The 24,340-nt window shown below is 39.8% G+C and overlaps 1 protein-coding gene across 1 annotated transcript; it reads right to left on the bottom strand.

The window, feature by feature from the left end:
• Window positions 1–1,616: 1,616 nt before the first annotated feature.
• OMA1 (OMA1 zinc metallopeptidase) lies at window positions 1,617–18,794 on the bottom strand (the record flags this gene model as incomplete). The annotated part of the gene is made up of 8 exons (XM_080622655.1): window positions 1,617–1,829; window positions 8,318–8,467; window positions 10,960–11,034; window positions 14,368–14,496; window positions 16,080–16,187; window positions 16,280–16,453; window positions 17,627–17,855; window positions 18,286–18,794. 8 exons carry the CDS (start codon window positions 18,792–18,794, stop codon window positions 1,617–1,619), a joined length of 1,587 nt encoding a protein of 528 aa, XP_080478781.1.
• Window positions 18,795–24,340: the final 5,546 nt, after the last annotated feature.

The raw sequence follows: 24,340 nt of genomic DNA, 5'->3' as shown, positions 1-24,340 counted from the left end.
CCCCTCTCTATATATAAAAAAATGAGTATTTCAAAATACAATACACTGTAAAATATCCACTTCATGTAAAATCCTACCATAGATGAGCCAGATTTTTGTTTTAATATGGGTAACAAAACCCCTAATAGCAAATACCTCTTAACAGAAAAAGGAATTGGATTTCCATTTTTATTTCCATTCATTGCCACCTTTTTCTACATCTTCCTGTAAGATCACCACTTCAATACTTTCAACTGCAAAACAAGGATAACTCAGACATGTGCAAATGAAGAATACCATGCTGTACTGGTTAGCCTATCACAAAAGGCAGAGCTTAACCTATATCGTGCATATTTGTCTCCACAGCATAAAATGGGTGGCTTTAAGGGGGCTGGGGAGAGGAGGGATGCTCAGGACTGGATGCCAGTTTCCTGAAGAGAAGTCACCTTTTAGGATAAGGTACAGCTGCAAAAGCTGTGTAGACAAGGAATCTTGCTGTATCTGTCTACTACATAATATACTTCCACATCAGCAATCACTTCTATCCAAATGTAGATCAAATGTCATGGCAGTAAAACTGCACTCTGATGAAGGACCCTGATCATTTTAAAAAGGCAACAGCCATTCTTGCAAAGCATTTAGAGCCTGTAGCAATAAGACAAGGGGTGATGGGTTCAAACTTAAACAGGGGAAGTTCAGGTTAGATATAAGGAAGAAGCTCTTTACTGTGAGGGTGGTGAGGCACTGGCACAGGTTGCCCAGAGAAGTGATAAATGCTCCATCCCTGGGCAGTGCTAAAAGGCCAGACAGGAGAGAGCCTTGGGTGACATGGTCTAGGGTGGACATGGTCTAGGGTGAGGCATTCCTGCCCATGGCAGGAGGTTGGAACTAGGTGATCTTAAGGTCCTTTCCAACCCAAACCATTCTATGATTCTATGATTCCAGCACTTTTATACTATGTTTCTTTCAGAAGAAAGACTTCCTTGAAAATCATTTAACCCCTTTTTTAAAATTGAACTTTGTTCAACCCTTTCAGGTTACTTTGAAGAAAAACGTTGAATCAATCCATATCCTAAAATGCCTTAGAAAGAAGAAAAATCCCAGCAGTAAATCCACCTAATTAAGCAGGAGTGTATCTCACCCATAGGCTATTACCACATCTCAGCTTAATATTCTTAAAGATACCAGATGTGGAGCAGGCAGTAAGCTCTCCTCATTATTTCTCAAATGAAGCTGAAGAGATGTAACCCAAATTACAGCAAGATAAACCAGACAACTTAAGTGAATGAAAACTGTACGTTTTCCTCTGCTTTAGGGACGCTTCTGGCTCATCTGTCCTCTGATCAAGGTGAGCCTGATAAAGCTGAAAATTACAGTGTGTGACTGGATTGTATGAGATTATCTTTCCCCTGAGAAGTGATTTATTTTTGTAACTCTAGATGATTAAGAAGCTTTCTGCTCCAACACGCCGCTCTTCTTGTGTGGGCATGATTCCTTATTGCTTTGAGTGAGAGATCACTTTTAAAAAAACATAGAATATGAGTGGTTACATCTTCTTTATGGTTCAAAGACAAAATTGTGTTAGAAGAGAGACCTTCAGGGACCACAAGTTTACAAAAAATGGGCAGTTGTTCTCGTTAGTTTGTAGGTTTAACTGCAAAAGTTACTGGTCTATCTTCCACTTTTTGAGTGTGAGGAAAATCCAGTTTGGGTTTTGAGCGCTTTGTAGAATTTGGGGCTTCTTGATTCTTAGATGATTCCAGAAGATGTTGCATGTTAAGTTTGAAAATGAGACGAGGATCTGGTCCAGAAAGAGATGGGCAATTGCAGCTCTCTCTTATTTTAAGAGCCTGTGAATACATAGGAAAACAAATCAAGCTCATTTAAGTAATAAAAACAAGGTTTCAATCAGCGCTTTGGCTTTCCATAAGGTCTGCATTTGCACACAGAGCTTAGTGAGTACAATACTGAGCCTGAGTTGTTACCAAACAACTTGTCAACAGAAACCAAGAATTCCTGAGAAGAAATGTAGCAATACAGTAAAACAATGGGAAAAAAATGAAGAATGATAATCATTCTCACAGACAGTCTCTCAAAGAATGGATACTCCAAAGGTACAGCATAAATAGATAGGAAGTTCTCCAACTACTTTATGCAATACTTATCCACGTCAGTACCTTTTACCTTTAAATTTACATTCACATGTAAACTAAAATAACTGCACCAAGAAAAAAAGAGCTCTGAATAATTTACTTTAGACTAGACAGGTTCTAGGATTAAAGTGACTACATATAGATGCCCAACTCAGAAAAGGAGGGAAAACCCTCCAGTAACATAATGGACACTGAACTGTTTGGCCCAGAGATCCAGCTGGTTGATCAGTACAGTTAAGGACCAGTTACAGAAGTGGTCTCATCTCCAAGAAGTGTTTGAATACACAGCTTCCAAGTATTGGAGAAAACAATGTCTCTAAAATGTAAAAATTCATCTGGATAAAAAGAGACCAAACTTTATGTAACTCCTGCTCACTGACTAAGTGCCATTGCTTCCAATTCTACACACTAGAAAGTAGAGGCACGAAGGAGCCAAAGAATTTTCCAGAGAATCAAAATCCATTAGTGCGAGCAAACTCTCCCCGGGTCATCCTGCCTTGTGGGCAATCTGAGCAAGGAATGACAATGGATGAATCTCATGTCTCAAAGGCACCGTGGAGAAATTGATATGAAACTGTATGAAGTCAGCTGCTTTAAAGGATCCTTAGGTTGGTTCATTTTAACAGTGCTGAAGATACCTTGATTAGTCCATACAAACAGGCAGCTCATTTTAGAGCCAACAATGGATACCACACGACTAAATCTGATGCAGTACTTTGCAAGCAGTTGGACACAGACCTACTACATGAATTCTCCTACAAGACCCATTTAAACTAATCAAGATAAGTGAGACCTCATGTATCATATAGCAAAATATTATATGCAGAATTTGAGGGGTTTCTATATCTCCACTGAGAACTATTTTTTCAAGACTTGCAAAATGAAACAGGAAGAAAACAAGTCAAAACCTAGCCTGATATTTAACATTCATCAATAGCCACTGTGGTGTAGTCACTTTAACGCAGTATTATCTGTATCTTGGCCTCAAGTAACAGCACAAAACTCTGGCCAGATTAACATCCAGCTTTATTTTCAACTCTTCCATGGGAAAATAAGTTCAAATGTGTGTTTTATTCCATTTCATAAACATGGATTCTTTATAGACACTAGATTTGGCTGAAATATCAAATCATATACACCAGTACCCCTGTGCACAAGAATCTGCCCATCAGTTTGAAATCATTTGGTGTTCTTCCACAGGCAACACTGGAAACATCTTACTGCAGCAGATTATAAAACAGAAGAGCAGAGCTTCTTAACTCATTTCTTTGCATATGGGATATGAAAACATATTTCTCCCTATCCTTATTACAGCAAGCTAATAAAGAGTTTGCTGTAAATGGCTAGAAACAAACAGCATTTATATTTAACAACTGGCTTTGGAAAAAGATGTGTTTCAGGAATGTAGAACAAGAGTTTCTCCAGCTGTTTCTTGTTGAAATGTAACATTCAAATTACTTGAAACACAAGTCTGATTTAGGCATGCAAATATTCCTCTAGTCTAACATTTAAAGACGTGAATAAAGCTTTCAGTATTTGTTTTTCTACAGCATGATTGTCCATGTAGTCACTAAACGTAACTGTACCACTGAACACTCTTCTGCTTCAGTGACCAATTAATTTCTAAACTGACATTTTTGACAAACCAGGAGTTTTCTGTTGTTCTCTTCTAGAACATAAGCTGCTGCTAGACTGCATTAATGTCAAACAGCATTATTCAAGGCAAATGGAAATATAAAGATTTAGGCTGTATACTGGAAAGGGCAACATAATCCTCTTTTAAACTAATTTAGTGATTTTATATCTCTGGTTTTCATGGCTAGATAGTGCCTGGCCTATTTCCATAACTGAAACCATCTAAAACGCTAAACTCACAACAGCAAAGGTAAAATCCACACTTCAGAGTTAATATTTTTACCTTGTGGATGTCTTTGTGTTCTTGCTAGACATAAAGCTGTGCAAGGGGGGTAAGATGGCATCTATTCAACACCATCAACTCACATGCCATTAAACAGACTACAGCTATGAGAATGGGGAGCTCTGTTGACATGTTAAAGACAGCTATGACTACACACTCCAGTGAAAGTGGCCTTTGTGACTGCCATGCAGCATTCAGCCCTAGTTGTTTCTTCCCCTGGCTCAGCTGACTGACTGCTGCTATATTGTTTTGTGCCAGCAGCTCTGTAAGATCCTTAGGAGACCAGTTAACAGGCTGAGGAGTTAACAATAACATTTTTCCTGAAAGATAAAGCAGGCCAACATGGTCAAGCACACTGGATCTAATCTAATACTGCTCAAGTCAATTGGGTTTTGACAATTTGGGTAAGAGGACAAGTAAAAGCATTCTAAATGAAGCACATGCATATGGACGTTATATTGATATTATAATCAGAACATGTTCCATTGACTGTTATTACTGAAGAGTGTTCTTGATAAAGAAGACAGAACTGAGCCAAGGTTAACTAGCTAGAGAGAGTAGATAGATTCAGCTGGGAACAGAGAGTACTTTAATGCTGGTCATTTCAAGTTAACCTTAAGAGAGAAGTACTGCTGTTCAGAATAAAGACCACCTGCATGCTTACTAGTTCAGGAGGTCTCAAATAAAATATCAAACTATTGCCTGTAAGTAACAAAGGTGAAGCTGTTTTTCTTACCAATACAACTGCAGTCACCTCCTGCAGTGTGCTGGGGAAGGGGAAGGCATAATAATTCAGGAGCTGCACCTTGTGCTATTGCTTTCATATAAAGCCTTCCAGCAGAGACACATTCAGGACCATGTAATTTTTAACTGCCAGTATTAATCCTTCATTAGTGTCACAGATACCAGGCTAACTGCTGCCTCTTGACTCCTTATAGTCTTCTGGAGTTCATCCTACCTCTCAGGCCATCAGCACTCCCAGAATAAAAGTCACATCATTCTCTTGTCCACAAAACAAGACAAGGGTTATATTCTCTTGTGTATTAACTATGATTACCTCAACAGGGCTGACTTACGCTCTGACCTTGCAATTATGACAAAAACTAAGAAATAGCACAAGTATGTAGGGTAAAAAAGGGAAAAATTAACAAATAAGAAATGCTGAGTTGCAAACTGCATTACAATTAGCAGGCACAGGGAAGACAACAGGTTCTACAAATGAAGCAGTAGTAAAAAGAAGATTAGAAGAATGGATAGATTTGTTACTTGTTGGAGAAAAGCAACTTCTATGTATTGCTAATTCTTCAAATCTTTGCTTCTGTTGGCACAGAAAAATTGTGACAAAATATTTAACAACTTTATAGGGAGGTCAGTATTTTTTTATTCTCATTTTCCTTTAAGTTTTCACACTAATAGGGATTAATATATTCTGGTACAAGAACTATTTGAAGTAATCTTCACATCACAAGTGAAGGCCAAATACACCAACCCATTTTTAAAAGGAAGTGAAATAAATGTATCTTCAATATCCCAAAGGCAGCAGACTGAGGAATAAGCAATAACTACCCCCACAATAATACAACTAATAAACAGCCAATGTGGGTTTGACAGGAACAGGTTTTGCCAAAACAAATTCATTCACTTTTTGACAAGTTAATTGAGCAAGGAAACAAAGGAGAAGCAGCAGAGCTGGCATGTCCCAACTTAGTATTGCTCTCAAAATCATCTCAGCATGGCATTTCCACAAGAAAGAGTGGGAAACAGGAGTTACAGTGAATGAAGAATGGAATCTGAGCCAACAACCTGATGCCAAGAAAGCAAATGTCACATCAAGATGAATTTTTGTGTCACAGGCAAGGCTCAGTATATAACCTTCTGCTTTAGTCAGTATAGCTGAGACTTCAGCTCACGCACAGTGCTCCATTTGCAGAGCATAGTAGGAAAAAGGTAGACAAACAGTAGTCAGAGAACATTAAAAGAAAAGGTTCAGAGACTGAAGATAAATTCTCACTTTCTATAACAGCATCTTACCGTGGAACTTGCTTAGAAGTCTGTAGAGAAATATCTGTGTGGTCTGACAAGTCCAAAACTTTGTCCCTATTTCCCCCAGCTCCAGTAGCTTGTCTAATAATAGATATTGTATTGTCCTGAAAACCATTTCAGTTTCAAATCCACCAGCATATGAAACACAACAGTACTCAGGATGGATCTGATACTGATTCATAAGTACAGTTTCTCCAAAGAGAGACACTACAGAGATAAAAAAGCCATTTTCAAAACCTGACTTCTCCCCCCAGGTTCTGAATATCTAATGGCCATTAAATATATATGGGAAGCATAGCGTTCAAAAAAATTTTGTGTGAATAATGAAACAAAAAGGTGGGATATTGAACAACAATAACGACAAAGCCCTGGGATTCCCTTTAAATGCCTGAGATCCAGCTTCAAGAAGGCAGCTCTCTGACGCAGTCAACACTTCAAACAAGAAGCCTCCAAGGACATCTCTACATACTTTTACTTAATTTTTATTCTACTTTTGTAGTATCAACCTCACTTATCTAGTGAACTTCTCTTAAAAACAGGAAGCCTTTGGCCCCTGCTTTCTCATCCTACTCCAAAAAAAACATTCAAGGTAAAAGGCAAATGGAAACATCTCATATTAACTTTTGGAAGATAGTTTCCTAGCCTCCACTGCTTTTGGAATTGAGAATGGCTACAGAAAGATGAAGACTGCTGCACCTGCTAAACTACAGGAGATAAGAGCAAAATAACATGACTACCAGTTCTACACAGTCGCTCAATTATTTAACTTACCTCCTTAGTCCTGGGGTAGAACATAAGAAGTGATTTATTTCATTCCCATTTTATAAGCCAATCAATAACTGTATGAAACTAAAGGATCCCAAAATCTTTATGTTCAATCTACCTGAACTTAAGACCTCACAACAAGTATAATTTTCCATTCAGCTGCTCCAATGCATTAGAAAATCGATCAAAATAGCCTCACAACCAGGACAGAATTTGTGTATACTTAAATGTTCAGTCAGGCCAGTCTCCAACCTCCTAGCCCTAATGTTAGTTTTGATTTATACCATCATTTAGAGTATTTACTGCATTCATTCTCATCAAAGAATTCATGAGAATCCTTTTTTCTCCTTTGAAATCAGCAAACACCTCGACATTCCAGGCCTCCCTCTGCCAATAAACCTTCAACTGCCTTCACAGTTTGGAACTGAGAAAGGATTAAAGTGACTGAGAGTTTAAAATAAAAAACACAAAAAGAGGAGAAAGAACTAAAAATTACCAGTTGGTTTTAAGGAAGGGAATTTCCAAACACAGTTTAGCTTGCTGAAAAACAGTGCCCTTGTGAAGTGCTTTAAACACTATGTCTTAAAGAGAAAAAAACGAGGCAAAAAGCAACCCATGTTCCTTCTCTGTAGTTAAAACCCCCACTATTTAAAGAAATAGTAACAAACTAGGATTACCAAACTTGGTTCTCTGTCCTTAAGCTACCAGTGAGTAGCACATCAAATGAAGAGAACCCCCAAGTAGCTATCCACTTGGCATTCCTCTGAGAAGAAAGAACAAAGACTGCAGATTGAAGGGCAATTGTGTGAATTAGCTCAAGTTCCTTGGAGTGGGGTAACATTTGCTCCTAATTTGACAGAACAGAGATGTGAAGAAAAAAGAAGGCTGCAAAATCCCCAGAGTCCTATCATAACTATTAGGGCTATTAGGGAATCTACTGGGGATCTGATGTTCTTTTGAGGCACATTATTCGAGGCATATTCAATTCCATGTCAGTGAGAGAAACAGGATAGGAAGGAGCATTCTTTATTTGACAGTCCAGGGCTAGCTACTCAAAGCAAGAGGAGCTGAGACAGTTTAGTGATCCAACTTAAAAACTGGCTTTCAAAATGGCAAAAAAGAGAAAAGAATGGATGAGATCAGCGACATGGTCTCATCTACACCAGGAAGGCCATTCAAAAGCAAAAATACTACACTTTGATCAAAAATGAGGCAAGTAAAGAAATCCTAGAATATGATTGCATTTTATCTGTGCTATCTTAATTTTTCCTCATTTAATAAAACCTTTAACATTAAGAGCTGTGTAACAGAAAACTTCTCTAAGGATAAAGAGAAAGATAAGACTGATGCTACAGGAGTAGACTGTGAATCAATACCTAAGTAGCTCATGAATCAATATCAAAGTAATCCTGGCAACCTTCCTAAGACAGAAAGACAAACTTTCTTCAACTCTGCTCACCTCTGGGATAAGCCGATCTAAGTGCTCCGCTCTGTTCTCATGAGAAGGGTGTGTGGAGAGCCACTCTGGTAACTTGGGCTGCCCTTGAATGGTTTCTGCTAATTCCATTTGTTGCCAAAATACACTGCTTGCTCTTACATCCACACAAGCCTGAAAAGAGAAAGAAAACTTATAAACCACTGTATTTTTAAAGTTATACAATAGACATTCTAATGGATATTGAATTACAAAAGACTTCTTAAATTTTAAATCTCTAAAGTTCGTTTAGATGGTCCCCCTCGTACCTGACAGGAAAATGCTGTTCTAAAATATCTGATATATGGTGAAGGATCTGGAGAATAAGTCTCATGAGGAACGGCTGAGGGAACTGGGGGTGTTTAGCCTGGAGAAGAGAAGGCTATGGAGGACCTTATTGCTCCCTACAGCTGCCTGAAAGGAGGTTGCAGTGAGGTGGTTGTTGGTCTCTTCTCCCAAGTAACAAGTGGCAGGACAAGAAGCAACTGCCTCAAGCTGCACTAGGGCAGGTTTAGGCTGGATATTAGGAAAAATTTCCTCACTGACAGGGTGCTCAGGCATCAGAACAGGCTGCCCAGGGCAGTGCTGGAGTCACCGTCCCTGGAAGTGTTCACAAACCGTGCAGATGAGGCCCTCAGTGACATGGGTTAGTGGTGGCCTTGGCAGCGCTGGCATAAAGGTTGGACTTGATGATCTTCAAGGTCTTTTCCAACCTCGATGATTCTATGATTCTAAATGCAGTGAAAGGTTCATCCAGATAAAACACTGTATTTGTTGCTCTTAACATCTATGTAATTCCACCCATCTTAAAAAGCTTACACCTGAATTACAAAATTCAGGAGAAAAACAGCTTCACAATTTCTGGCATGTACTTGTTCTTTAAAAAAAAAAACAAACTCAGCTGCATATTCTAATCTACATTTGCTAGACACAGTGCAGCAAAAGAACAAATTAATCACCTCCACAGATCTAGGCAAATTTACAGGAAGAAGTTTAGAGCCAAAAATAGAAAACGGTAACAATTCATACTTAAGTATCTCTAAAAATGAGGTGCAAAAGCTTCTCTGTAAGTTGATCACACTGCCTTTTTCAAGGCTGATCTGCGTAATCCACACAGATTAAAATAGTAATTCTGCAGAATTCCTATCTCTCTCCACAGAAGTATGTATTTAACCACAGACAGTCATGGAACACTAACTTTATGAATGGTATTTGTATATCACCAACAGTCCCCTTTACATTTGCATTTAAATGGAGAGGTGGGAAAGAACAAGATTTCCTACATTAATTTTCATTTGTTTAAGAGGAAAAAGATGAGTATTCAGAAGGTAAGAAAATTACTTTTCTTCCCCCCTCCCCCCCTCCAGAAATCCAGAAGTGCTTTATCCTTTGAATTTATTTCTTGAAATTATTATTATAAAAAGATTACCTGCACCAGCACAGTAATGCTGAAATACCACTTTGCTTGGTTCTTTCTAGTACAGACCCAGATCTTCAGCATTACAAAGCAGTGAGCACCAACACAGCAGTTAGTTTTTTCTCCCACAGACTGCACTATTCCCTTAGATGACTTTAAACTACAAATACAGTTTCAACCCTAGAGTCAACATTAATTTTAAAAACTCTTCCTTTAAGAAATATTAATAATTATTAAGAAAATGAAGTTTTCTTTATGAAATATTAACACCAGATGGTGCTACTCTCACAGTTATCCAACATTTATCTACCTCTAATGAACTCAGCTATGCAAGAGCTGGTTTAGTGTCTGGAATTCAGAATTAAAACACACAGACACAACAAAAGTGATTGAAAAAGACTAATTAGGAAAAAACCGCTGAGTAATTTCTGACTAAATTTGTGTCTGTCTTCAGCAAAGTCACATTATTTTTATGGATGTATTTTGACTAAATATTTAAATTCTAGAACAATGTCAATATACTTCATAATTATCAGCAATCACAGAAAATATAATCACAGTATCAAAAAGTTCTTCTATTTTGCTGTGTTGTTATGAGAATAGGTATTACAGATTAGGTGCACTAAGATATAAGGAAGAAATTCTTCCTGTGAGGGTGGTGAGGCGCTGGCACAGGGTGCCCAGAAAAGCTGTGGCTGCCCCGTCCCTGGCAGTGTTCAAGGCCAGGTTGGATAGGGCTTGGAGCAACTTGCTCTAGTGGAAGGTGGCCCTGCCAGTGGTCGGGGGGTTGGAACTGGATGAGTATTAAGATCACTTCCAACCCAAACCAGTCTGGGATTCTATGATTAGGAGTACTTTATACCTTTCCAAACTATTAAATCCTTCTTAGAGAAGCTCACTATTTGGCATTCTCCTCTTTATAAATATGTAGCTTTCTCTTCCAGTAAAAATAAACTGCATAGAAAGTATACTGTGCAGTTAACAATGCACAACTTTACAAACTTCAGTCTTATTACATACAATTTAGCCAGAATGACTTTGTCTTTCCCTATAACTTATTTCCCACTACTTCATTAATAGATAGATCTGCAAAAAGTTGGGAATCCTCCCACACAGTTTACCTCTGTATGAAGTATGAAACTCCCCATATTGCAATAGAAACTGAAAAACGGCAGGTAAATTGCTACTAAAATAAACCAGTAGTAGTTACCTTTGCTGCAAACTGAAGTCCCACTTTATCAGCTTCAGCCTCCAACGTTCTGCTGTATGGTCTATCAAACATAAACTGCAAAGAAGCACATCAAAGCTCTTATTTCTTGGATTTGAATGTGTACAAAGCTAGAACACTGTAGCTATTCTTCTGATCTCATAAGAAATGGTGTTTATCATGTTCGCATTGCATGTGATCAGTATTAATTTACTTCATGTAACCTTTAAGTCCATTACATGTAATTCATTGATCCTGTATTCAAATGACACGCATTTTCATGGCTCCTCTCATCAGGCAGCCTCACAGCTCTTTTGCAGCATCTGAAGGGGCAATGCCATCTTTAAAACTAGAATTGTTTCACTTCACTCTTTAAGATTTCTGTTGTAGTAACTGTATGTAAAAAAAACAGTGGTTCCCTTAAACTTTTATGATGACTGGTTTTAAACCTGGCATGATCTATTTGGTATGGTAAACAGGCCACAGTATGGAATACAGCCATAAACATTTTCATGCAGCAATCACTCCCCTGTCATGATTACCCACCAACACAAGCTGCAAATTGCCCTTGAGAAATGAAACTAGAAGACGTAAATCTGACTAACTCTTCTCTCATTTTTCTATGGTGACATTGTATTAACACACACTAAGAGAGAGTGATAGTCTTCTCAAAGGGTTATGTAGTCATATAATACCAGGATATTCTGGCATATGTAATTCATGTAGATTGGGGCAGCCCTGCCCTGGTGTATCAGGTTATAGTAAATGCAAAACAGGACGTGTTAACACAGCCCACTCATGCAGAGATAAGGAACATGTCACAACATTCTGGTTTAAGCATTGATTAGGAAATATCAACTCAAGAATGGGCATGTGCAAGGTTAGTGAAGAGAAAAAGGTTTTATCCGCTCTTTATCTGATAGCATTTATGGGGTAGCATCCATTTCCAAAAAGATTTGCAGAAGTTTAAGAACTAAGAAATTGATGCCTGAATGCATGTGTCTTAATAGACCATTTAGAAAGAGAGATCGGGGACAGCAAGAAGAGGGTAATAAAAGGATCAGCATTTAAACTCTTACCCCTTAAATAGATTTATTTGCATTTACAGTTAAACAATAGGGTATTACTACTTACCTGTATGTCTATCCCAATACAAATAACATGGGTGTCTTTTTAAAATTAAACACAACACTAACGCAATCTTTAATTCAGGACCTGCCATGCTGCAGACTACAGAAGCAAGGATATCATCTGAAGAAGCTATTACCCTATAATTCCTGATACTTCCCTTACTTTTCCCCTATGTATCTGCTACTGGCTAGTCACAGACAAGATAGAAGCATAAAGACACTGTGATGTGATGTGATTCCCTATAGTAATTCTAATGCAAGATACAGCTCATGACCAAGCAGGATTCCTGATCTAAAATCTTGGACATAACAAAAAAGCAGATTTGATTTTTCAAACCAATTACATGAGCTGTCTGTACATGTTGAAGAAAAGGAAGTTCCTTTTTTTTAAGGTAAGTTGACTATCCGAAATCACCAGTTTCCACATGAAGTATCTATCTGATAGTGTGTGGTGCACAAGAAAGGGAGTATGAAGTACTGGATCTGTACATACTAGTGTGCAGGATTTGAGTAAAACTCAAGAGACATGCTTTGTGCTATTCCAAGAACAATTCCTAGGCTTTAGTTCCTATATAAAATAACCACTGCTGTAGCAACAAAGCCAGCACTTTTCAGTTCAGAACTACACGACTAAAAAAACAACTATGAGTGAATCCTGTAAGAGAACTTAATTTTTTAAGGCAAGCAAACCCACTAGGTTTGGAGAAAAATCAGAACTGGAGCTCCATGCCAAAAGCCTTACAAACAGTCACTGGAAACTACTCATAATAATATATATAAATACTTATAATAAAAAATAAACCATAAGCCTTGGAGGAAATAACAGAAAAACAAGTACTGAAACAGAAGCAAGTGCTGCAACATGGCTTAAATAACCTTTTCATAGGGTCAGATGCTAAAATTTTAAAAAGCAAAATATGGAAGAAGAGGTCAAGAATCATGCTGAGAAAATGTGCAGAAAAATTCATTTTCACACAAGCACAATAGGAACTGAGTCCAGGAAACAGACATTGCCCTCCTGGGTGACTAACAGAAACAAAATACTCTATTCAGCATCTTTTGTATAGAGGATGCAAATATTAATCCCTTATTCTGAATTACATACGGATATGTTTAATGTTACTGAAAATGAGTTTGATCAGAGGACAATCCAGGACATTAGAGTACAATCTCTCATATATGACAGATCTTTCCTGTAGCACACTAGGAATATGAACTGAAACTCAGACTCCATTTGCAACCTGAAGAACAACTCCAGCCCACAATGCCAGAATAGCATTTGCAATTAGCCTAGAAGAGAAGAAAAGATGCTGACAGGGAGTTAAATCTTGCTGTCTAAATTATGAGCAGTCTCAGGATTGATTCACACTTTTTTCCCAAATTCAGCTCTTCAAAATGCTGGCTAGAATTCATCAATGTATTGGTTTCTTAGCTACTTGTACAAATATCCAAGCTCTTTAGAGATAATTTATGTTCAGAATCCACACATCCACCCATTAGCATAAGAACTACCAAAACAGATTGGTTATGTTTCAGTTCATGTTTTTGAGGAACTGGGGGAAATCTCAGGAGAAGCATCGAGAAAAGTCAAAGAAATCAAAGAGCTCTTTCACTTAAATTCAGATTTGGTTTATGATGTAAGCAGAATTTCTTTTAAACAAAAAGAAAACCCACTTTTAAAAAAAGAAATGAATCAGTAACTGTCTGGAGGCAGAGAGTAAATTAGACTGAAGAAAACTGGCACCACAAAGCCTCTAAATTTTACTTTATTGGAATATGTGCTGTCTGAAAAGATTATTTCAGTAAGTTCTATTATAGCATGTTTTATACTTTAAAGGAATGTTTAGATTCTCAATTTTCTGATCTTGGAAACCATTCTTGCCACTAACAATATATTTAAAGAATTCCATATATTTTATTTTGCTTAGAAACAATTTAACAACTCCTCAAAATAAAACCATAGTATTTCAATATATACAGCTTTAAAGGGGGAAATATATGTCAGAAAGACAATGAGCAAGCAGGTACGCAGAGCCTGTGCAGCTCAATCTAGTCATTTAGGGAGTTCTTCAGCATGATGGATGAAAATATGTATCACCTAAAGCAGATGCAGATTTTGAAACACATATTTCATTTAAAACATACTCAAATATTAATTTTTGCTAATATTTCTTCACTTGCCTTTTCCCCCCAAATATATTATTCAATACGACTATCTCCCCAAGATTAAAAATGTTTTTCCATGGAACTCCAAAAGGATATTGTGAAGTGTCAGTCTTACCTCCTGCAACTTGCTCTGAAGCCACTGGCCAACAACTGCCAAACTATCTCGAGGACAGATGGCCCAAATCATAGTGAGAAAGATGAGTGATAGAAAATCCAAAAAGTGAACCAGGCTGGCTTTCTCTGCCTGCAAACAGAAATTGTCCCGTTTTCATTCCTGTCTGACATGTCTGTAGAACATAACAGGATTTGGAAAAGCTTTAAAAAAAGGGGTGGGGGAGTTTATGCAGGAACAGGGCAAGCATAAGGTCCCCTGCTCACACAAAAAAAACCCCTAATGGTTGGATACAAGGTACTTCCAGTAAAGAATCCCCACCACTTGCATAAATACAGCTAGAACAAATACAGTTTGAGAGATTCAAAGCTTGAGATAAGACGATGGCAACATGCAGACAGAGTTCTTTAGCACAAAGGCCATAAAACACCTCAGCTGGAATGAAAAATCTATAGGAAGACCTAGAAGACTGTTTTTTACATTAATTTAAGGCATCATTTAGACAGGAACACTAACGGGATAAGGGAACAAGAGGCATTATATACTTATTGTCTATTTTCTGCTACATTATTTTAATCTCAGAAACCAAGATCCCAAAGAAAGAAATTAAAATTCTTTTGGATTCAGAGTTTTATTTAAAATGTAACAAATGGAGATGAGCACTCACAAGCTGGATCAGGCAATACTTTTCTCTCTGCCTGTTGGGTAACACAGGTTCCACGCAAACAAAGTTAAGTTGGTTTTATTATTAGAACTATTTTTTTTTAATTTTTAGAAGTTTAGCAAGTTACTTGGCTCAGCTGAGCCCAAGAAGCTATGATGTGAACTGTTGGTCATCCAGAATCATACAAGATGAAGTAACTCAATTCTCCTGTATTTCCACTGCCTTTAAAATTTACTTTTTAATTTACCCATTTCCAGATTAGTTTTGCAATTTTAGCAGGATCTTTATGTTTAAAGATTATGTCTCCTCACACTGACAGATAGGTAATGTATTACATGCATACACAGGAAGAAATCAATCTGGAGGTAAAGAAGCACCTTCTAGCAAATCCCCTCAATCTAGAACAGTATGATCCATATTTCTATACCATCCTCTTTTCGTCATAGCTGTACCTACACAGCCCAACAAAATTATCACATTCATTGTAATTCAAATGGCAAATTCAACACATCCAGGTCAGGATACAGAAAAATTAAGTCTGTGAAAGCCATCATCTGTAAATGCAGACTCAAGCTCCAGGCATTCTAGAATTTGGCATTCTAAGACTGGGTACTCCTATAATAAAAATATCATGCATGTTAGAATAATTTATTAAAGTATATCCATTTCTGTAGATATTAACAAGCGTGGGAGTAACAAACCAAGCTGCTGAGTGTCTCTAGATCCTTACGTCTGCGCTACAGCAGGAGAGGCATCTGCAGACTAAGTCCTAAAGGACTGTTAATAGCGAGCCATAATCCATCTGTACAGCTATGAAAGAGACACTGGCAGACTTTGTGCTAACACTAGCTGCTACAGCACTTCCAACAGTTATTAAGTACTACATGAGTAACAAGCATACACTGTAGCAGAATACTTTCATGTCAAACTCCATTTTTCATCAGTTTGAAAGAGTCACACTGAAACTTTGGTTGGTAGTGATAGGAAAAAACTGAATTAAAGTAATTAGAATGAATATAAGAATTTTAGACAGCTTTCTTTAAATACCTACTGCATGTTCCAGCACAGCGTGAGCTATTTCATGTCCCAGAATGAAGGACAGCTGATGAATATCAGAAACTGCATTTAGCAATCCAGTGAACACAAACACTTGACCATTCTGTAAAGCAAAAGAGTAAAAAGTAAGTATAAGACACATAAATAAAAGCTCTTTCAATATGACTAATAATTTTTGTATTGGGTTCAACTTACTGGAAGCACAAAAGCATTAACACCTGGCTCCTCTACCACATGGATAACCCACTCGAGTGCAGAGACCTGTGCGATGTCCTTATTGCTTTCAGATAAATGACCAACAACTTTCTTCACAACCTGGTAGCGTGGATCTGTCTCAGGTAACATTTTACTTTTGAATTCCTCCATCCACTTAAAAACAAAGAAAAATTCCTGACTGCCATGCAGGACAAACACACAGTAAATGACTGAATGGTAAACTAATTCAGTGACTACACACAACTTAGTTAAAGCGAAATTTTCACACATTTTTCTTTCACGCAGCCAAAGCCAACATAAGAGTTGAGGCTTTCAGAACCACAAGTTAAGGACTAATAAACTTCAAAGGAAGTAAACTGATGACCACAGATCAAAAACAAGATTGTATAAACTTGGACCTACGGCCTCTTGTATCTGGCATTTTCCTAATCCACAGTTAAGCTTGGTATCACAATCTGGCAAAACTTTCTAGACCTTTCTGAATTTCCAGCTGCATTTGTGATTTTTTTGATCTGTAGATTTCTGTTGTAATTTGTAAGGTGGTCAAACTTATACAAAAGATATAATTTGAATATATCCTTCACAGAATCATAGAATAGTTAGGGTTGGAAAGAACCTTAAGATCATCTAGTTCCAACCCCCCTGCCATGGGCAGGGACACCTCACACTAAACCATGTCACCCAAGGCCTCGTACTTGTTCAGTTCTTATCTCATGTTCCCTGTCAGACAGGAATACAGTTAACATTTGTATATGGATTATCACGTTTCACTGGCCTTAGAACAGAACGTCACAGAACTTTTTTGTTACAGAAATTAATGCAGTGGACAGCTTAAACGAAAGCAATTATAGAAAAATAAGCTGATCCAATGAAAAACTGAATGTAGGTACAGAGTTATTACCTTATAAAGCAACAGCATAGAAGAGGACCTTAAACAAGTGTCAAAGAACGCTCAACTCAGCATAGAACATGAGACAGATCTCAGCATGTACCCATTAGCTGTGCTTTTACTGTTTCTGCTAGATTTCTGTACTTGTTAGATTACAGTAAAATGGTTAGAAGTGTTTGCTACACACAGGTAATGTGCTCTTTAACTATTACAAGCCCCTGAGCAGTTTGCTGATGGAAAGGCAATGTTTAAAAAGGATGGAACAAGAGGAGGGAGCAGTTGATATGGGTCCTTTGCAGGGATCTGAGTATGAAGTTCAAAATATATCAAGTACATGACAAGGTTTGTTTGCCCATCTCATTAACTGGACTATTTCAGCACTGTAATAAAAGCATTAACAGTGTTAGAGTATTTTGAATGTTTCTTTAGAGTCTTACCATCTTATATTCCATCTGGGACAGTTCCCTAAAATGTTCTTTTCCAAACACCAACAGTCGGGGGCGCCCAGTGATGGGTGTCTCCTCCAAGTGAGTAAAATAAAACACAATGAATAAAACTCCAAAGCTACTGACACCCAGGAGCATCTTCCATTTATTTTGTCTTGCATGTTCTTTAAAAAGTTGCCGTTTATTAGGAGGAAGTGCCTTCCACCAATTTCTTATGCTCCTGTAAGATATAAATACTGTTAACTTAGGATTCAGTTTAAGAAGAATTTCTTAAGTGTTTGCCCTTGCTGTATTCCCTATTACAGTCTCACCTCACGTCAGAGCTTAGGGAATATTATACTGTAATTGGCTTCAACTCCACTCCGTTTCTTCCCTCCCACAGGAAAAGAAGGAATGCCCCTTAGTGTCTTGGTTCATCTCCCTCTACCACACATAAATGAGAACGGAAAGAACAAAAGATACATCTAACATCTCTGATAATGGAAACAACTTCTTGTTGAGCAAATTGTCAGCCTAGGCCCCAGTCCTATAAAACTTTGCAGATAATGAAATGAAAACACTACAAATACACCTACCATTCTTCACAAACTCATGCACAGATCTTTGTATAATGGAGTCTTATACTGAGAGGAAGTGCCATAGTATTTTACCTGCCAAGAAGAATAGCAAATAATTTCTGAGCTGGCTTAACAATAATCCAGAAAAGAGGAGCTGGTGCAGCCTGAAATGATGGTGATGTGTGAAGAGACCTGATGATCTGAATGTTCCAAGCTGGAACATGATGTGGGAGTTGCCCTACGGAACTGATCTGGAGGGATGCGATTGTCTTCCCCAGTAGATGAGATGCCTGGAACCAAAACCTTCCCGGACCGTGGTGTGCATTCTTGCGTACTGCTGTATTTGGGACATTCAAAAGACATCTCAGTCCTTTACTGATGAAGTTTCTATCAGAGTCAGGGCTTCCACTGAAAAACCAGTTTCCAGTATTTCCACTCGAATCCAGCCTTTGGCCTCTATCTCGTGTACAACTGACTTGAGTTCGGCAATACCCAGCATAAGGCCCATAGAAGTTATTGCACTTTGCCTCCTTTGTCAAAGAAGCCAAACGAAAGGAAATACAGTTCCTGCCCAACAACTTTAAACCACAGATGATATTCATAACTTCTTTGGCTGGTTACCCTGAAACAAAGGAAAAAAAAAGCAGAGAGGTATTAAGGAACCCCTCAAACATGAAACTCTGAAACACTACTTCATTTCACCTGAACAGATACCATGTATTTGTTTGCAAACAGCTGCATTGCACCAAAACAAGTCAGTTACAACTGCATCCTGTTGCAGTTTTAAGGTATCAATCTGCTGCTGAATCCGAAAAACCCGATCTTGTATCACTGAGAATAAAATAAAGTGTGATTTTTTGCTTTCACTTGTATTATCACCACACCAGAATAACTACCGGTGTCCCTGTGGAAGACGCGCGCGTAATAACTTTTCCCTGCTGGGCTCCTTGCTGTTTATCCATACTGAGGAAAAACAGGATCTACGGAGCGTTTTGTTGATACTTTGCTCCCGAACACAGGGTGCGTTTCTAGGCACCCGGCCTAGAAACAAAACGGCTCCAAACAGCTAAACCAAGCGTGCTCCAGCCGGCAGACTCATACTCACAGGGCACGCCTTCCCACCGGGGAGGCCCCGGCCATCCCCTCCCGAGCCCCCCGCAGCGCTCGGTTTCAACAGCAGCCTCAGCTCCCGCCCTTCTCCTCAGGAGAGGAACCGCACCGCCGCCTTCCCCCGCCTTTTCCTTGTCCTTCCTGTCTAGCAGCGGCCTTGAGGACTGACCTCGGCTACCAGCCCTCAGCTCCCAGCATGCCGCACGCAGGCAAGCATCCCCCCCAGACTCAGTGCTGGCGCGACTATCGTGATATAGGCAGACGTGAGGAGGCGGGGGAAAAAGAGAGAAAGGGGGAGATGAGGAGACGTGTCACTCTGAGGCGCCCGTCCGGGGCGGGGCGAGCAGGGGAAGAGCCGCCGCCACAGCTGGATATCGTTGGCCTCTTCTCTGTAATAGACCTCTTTCACCGGGCTCCCCTACTCACCTCCCCGGGAGGCGGAGGAGGAGGGGTCAGACCGCGGTAGACGCCGTCGCTGCCAAGCGGGGGTAGCGGGCGGGAGGCGGGACGGGCCCGGCACCGCCTCAGCGGCAGACGCCGCTCCGCGCCCCTTCCCTCAGGCGGCCGCGCCCGCCCGCCGCTCGCGCCCCTTTGCGGAAGCTCCGCCCCCCGCCTCGAGCCCCTGCGCGAGGGGAGAGCGGGAAAGCTGAGGCGGGGGGGCCGCCATTTTGTGTCTGCTGAGGCGGCCGCGGCTGGGCTGTGCAGGGGCAAGGGAGGAGTGTGCCTTCCGGAGGCGCAGAGCTGCCGCCGTACTTGCTCCTGTGCTGCTTCTCCTCTGGGTTTACCAACGGTGTCTCAGTGTTGAGGCGTGTGCTGCCCTGTCTCACCTCACAGCTGGGGCTGGCCCTGACTCCTGTGCCCCTGGGACTGAGGCAGACTTGGAGGTCCCTTCACCTTTCAGAACCCATGGGTTGTATCGTAGAACCATGGAATGGTTTGGGTTGGGAAGGACCTTAAGATCATTCAGTTCCAACCCCCTACCACGGGCAGGGACACCTTCCACTGGAGCAGCTTGCTCCAAGCCCCGTCCAACCTGGCCTTGAACACTGCCAGGGATGGGGCAGCCACAGCTTCTCTGGGCACCCTGTGCCAGCGCCTCAGCACCCTCACAGGGGAGAACTTCTTCCTTATATCCAGCCTAGATCTTCCCTGTTTTAACCCACTGCCCTGTGTCCTTTCATTGCAGCCTCTGATGAGGAGCCCCTCTCTGGCATCCTTGTAGACGCCTGCTTGCTGCTGGTTTTGGAGAGCTGAAGTGCTTCCTGCTACCAGAGAGGGTTGGTGACACCCCTTGTGAGAGAGAGCAGTCAGCTCTACAGTGGTAGGTGGGGAGGTGATGTTTGGCTCTTCCCAAACCTGCTGTTAATCTAATATGTAATTGTGGCCTGCTCAGCTAGCTGACAGAAGTACATCTTAAATGGTGGGAGGTGAAAAATAGGTTATTTGCTGAATGAAAGGTTGGTAGTGACAGGGCAGCCTAGGCTTCATCCAAGCCCTGAGGCTTTGCATGTAAACAAAGCGCCTCTCATTGCAGAAGGTAAAGAAACGCAGATCTTTGCCTTCAGCAGTGTGTGTAAACACCGTCAAATATTTAGTGTTTGCTGATATACTTCTAATTCCACCCCTTTTTTATTGTAGAGGCCTATATGTAATGACCAGATCTTGGGAGTACAGGCCAAGAAGAAAATTAATGTAGTGATAGGTAGAAAGTCTGTTTTCTTGAGACAGAATTCCTTTAAGACCTGCCCAGCCTCCATTATCCTCAGAGGCATGAAGAGTAAAATCTGTCAGTCAATTAGCACAGCATTAATTTGTGTGACTGTCGGCTCCAGTCACAAAAACAGCTGAGCTGTAGCAGCAGCAAAGCACTTTGTCTAACCTAAGGCTTGTGTATGTCCCAGCTGTCAAGAAATGAAGAACTGAGATGGGAGCTCTCATGAATGTCTCCTGATGCTTCATATCCTTATTTCTTAGACTTTGTATTTGCTTGCTTTTCTTGATCTTTATCTAGAATTCTCCATGCCTAAGCCAAGCATGAAGGCTTTCTACCATGTTTTCCCATGGAGCAAATGTCATTCTTCCCCCTTACAGAGTCTCCACTTTATTTCAAGTCTGCTGAAAATGTTTGTTTTTTCTTTGCATATTTCTTTTTGTTGTTACTTGTTTCTCCAATTGCATTATTTAACTGTGTGCTTAGAGGGTATAGGAGCTATTTCTGCATTCCAGGCTCTCCTAAATTCCTGTTAACTCAATGGATGTTTTGAGTGTGCAAGGTGGGGCTAAGAATTGTGTTCTATGTTCTGCACTTCTGAAGTCTCCCCAAGTATCAGCACTTACAATTAAAACTTCAAAGCGAACAAGCAGCAGATACAGCACAGGTAATTACAGGATCTCTCTATCAGATACCAACACTAAATATCTATATGAAAATCAGGTAAACAGTTGAGCAATTAGATAGTTATAGTGGTGGTTTTCTCTAAACAGACATGCAGTGAAAAAAACCCCATTCTAGCTAGTCATTTATACCATGGCTCCTCTTGAATTTTAGTGAATCTATATGCATATAACCATTTATTTCTGAGGAAATAAGGGGTAAAATTCTATGCTTTAGAGAGATAGGTTAAGACTTGTTTTGTTGCTGAGATTTTGCTTATGAGCTTCATCTCTTAAAAGGCTAATTCACATTTCTGAAGAACACCAAAAGGCAGCCTTCATGCCTTAAGACTGCATAGGACCTACTTAGAGGTCCTAAGTGATGTATAGGTTTTCTGATGAACCTCAGCATGGCACTGAATCTCATTGCTGAAAAACTGATCTGTAGAGTGAGTTCAGATTATGAAGTATTTTCACAGCTGTCTTTTTTTTTTTTTCCTCCCCAAGATGAAATGCATATGAAATGCCTCTGAACTCTCTGCGTGGTAGGATGGAGCTCACAGAGTCATTTATCATCACCTGTCCCCAAATCCTTGCTTCAAGTTGCTGTGGAGGAAAACACTTAACATCAAACCCCCCTGACTGACTTGGTATGAGCTTATCAAAGCTTTTGCTCTCCACATACACCGTACAAACACACTGTGCAGTAGTCCTTAGTGCAGTTAACCATTTAACACCTGGTGTTAATTCTGCTTAACAGGCAGAATTCTCCTGTGTAGATGTATCCATGAGTATTTGTGTATCTCTCTATGTAAGTAGTTGTACTGAACTGAACGAGATTTTGTATGTGGATTGTTGTGGTTTAAGCCCAGGCTGTAAATCAGAACCACGAAGTCCACTTCCCCCCCCACCTTTCTTCCCTCCGCTTCTGGAGGGATGGGGAGGAGAATCAAAAGAATGCAACTCCCACGGGTTGAGATAAGAACAGTTTAATAACTAAGGTGTAACACAAATCACTACTGCTACCACTAATAGTAATAATGATAAAGGAAATAACAAGGAAGAGAATACAACCGCTCACCAACCGGTACCTCACCCCCACCCCGCAGTGATCTCGCCCTTCCGGGAACTCTCAGTTCTACATCCTGGGCATGACGTGCTGTGGTATGGAATACCTCTTTGGCTAGGTTGGGTCAGGTGTCCTGTCCCTGCTTCCTCCCAGCTTCTCCTCCTCCCTGGCAGAGCATGAGACTCACAAAGTCCTTGGTCAGTCTAAACATCGGTGTTATCAGCCCTGTTCCCAGGCTGAAAGTCAAAAACACAGTGCTGCAACAGCTACTAAGAAGGAGAAAAGCTGACTGCCACTGCTGAACCCAGGACAATGGATGAAATTGTTCACATAAGCAAATGTCAGATCCAATAGAAGTAATGAAGATCAGTGTAACTGTAAATGTTAAAAATATCTGTATACTCAGGTGGAAACAGTTTGGTAATAAAACCTCTCTGCTATGTGTTTTGATCATCACAGTTCAAAAGTCTGTTAAAATGTACAGTCTTTAGTTCCAAATGAAAAATCTTATTATAAAATAACAAAATATTTGCTTTTCTGTAAATCTAAGCTAAAACTAAATATTAATTAATGGTTTTGTCATTCAGGTTTCAGCGTAATTCACTTCTGCTTATTACTGTTGGGCTAAAATCTTGGCAGGAACAATGCTTGCTATTTAATGCCACTTGGCCTGTTTGGCCAGTTGAAATCTCAGGAGGTCACAGTCACTTAAAAGACCATTCAGTGCTTTTCATAAATATCAAGACTTTTCCAAATGTTTTTCACTAGAATATCCTGCCTTGATTCACTGAGTGTATTGTATTGGGTTCTAGCTGTCCCTTGCCCTCCGAGCCCCACTGACATATCAGTCAGTAGATGCCACTTAAGAATTTAATAGGTAATAACTATTTCTGCTTTTTATCTGTTGTTGATGAAAAAGTAGATTTAAAATCCAGAAGATGAAGTTACTTAACCCAACAGAAGTTCACTGCAAAACTGCTCCTCTAAAAGTTGTTCTAAAATTCAATACATACTTTTCTTTCCAAAACGTGTGAGCTTGTAAGTAAGGAGAAGTCCTTTCTTTCCTTGCTACGTTACAATAATTTAATGAAAGACTCTCAGTAAAAGCCACAAAAGTCTATTGGATCTCTTCCCACTAAGGAATTGATATCCCAGATATTTAGCTTGTCAGTGCCATTTTTTCAGCCCTGGCCAGTGATTCTTGCTGCCAGTCTTAACATGTTGAGTACCTTGTGTACTCAGCGCTAGTGTTAAGTGCCTTGCTGGCCCAGGATGCCAATCAACCAAAGTTAAGTGTGTCACCTGTTTTCTTCTTTGGAGCAAGAGAAATATAGACAAGATTAAGGAAACACATATACAAACATTTAGACTGCATTTTAGGAACTTCTGATTTTGAGGGCTTTAAGAATTAATGAAAATGAGCTCTAGCATTATATACTGCTTTCAGTTTGCCAGATCTGTCAGCCATTGCGCTTTAGAGGGCGACTTGGATGCTTAGTAGTTGCAAAAGTGACAGAAATTCTGAGAATCTATCACTATAACTTTTGTTCTTCTAATTCTTGCACATAATTTGAAAACTGTGTTTGCAAGTGCTCA

The sequence above is a fragment of the Psittacula echo genome (assembly GCF_963264785.1).
Source record: "Psittacula echo genome assembly, chromosome: 7".
Classification (NCBI taxonomy): Eukaryota; Metazoa; Chordata; class Aves; order Psittaciformes; family Psittacidae; genus Psittacula; species Psittacula echo.
This window is presented reverse-complemented; position numbering and strand designations above follow the sequence as displayed.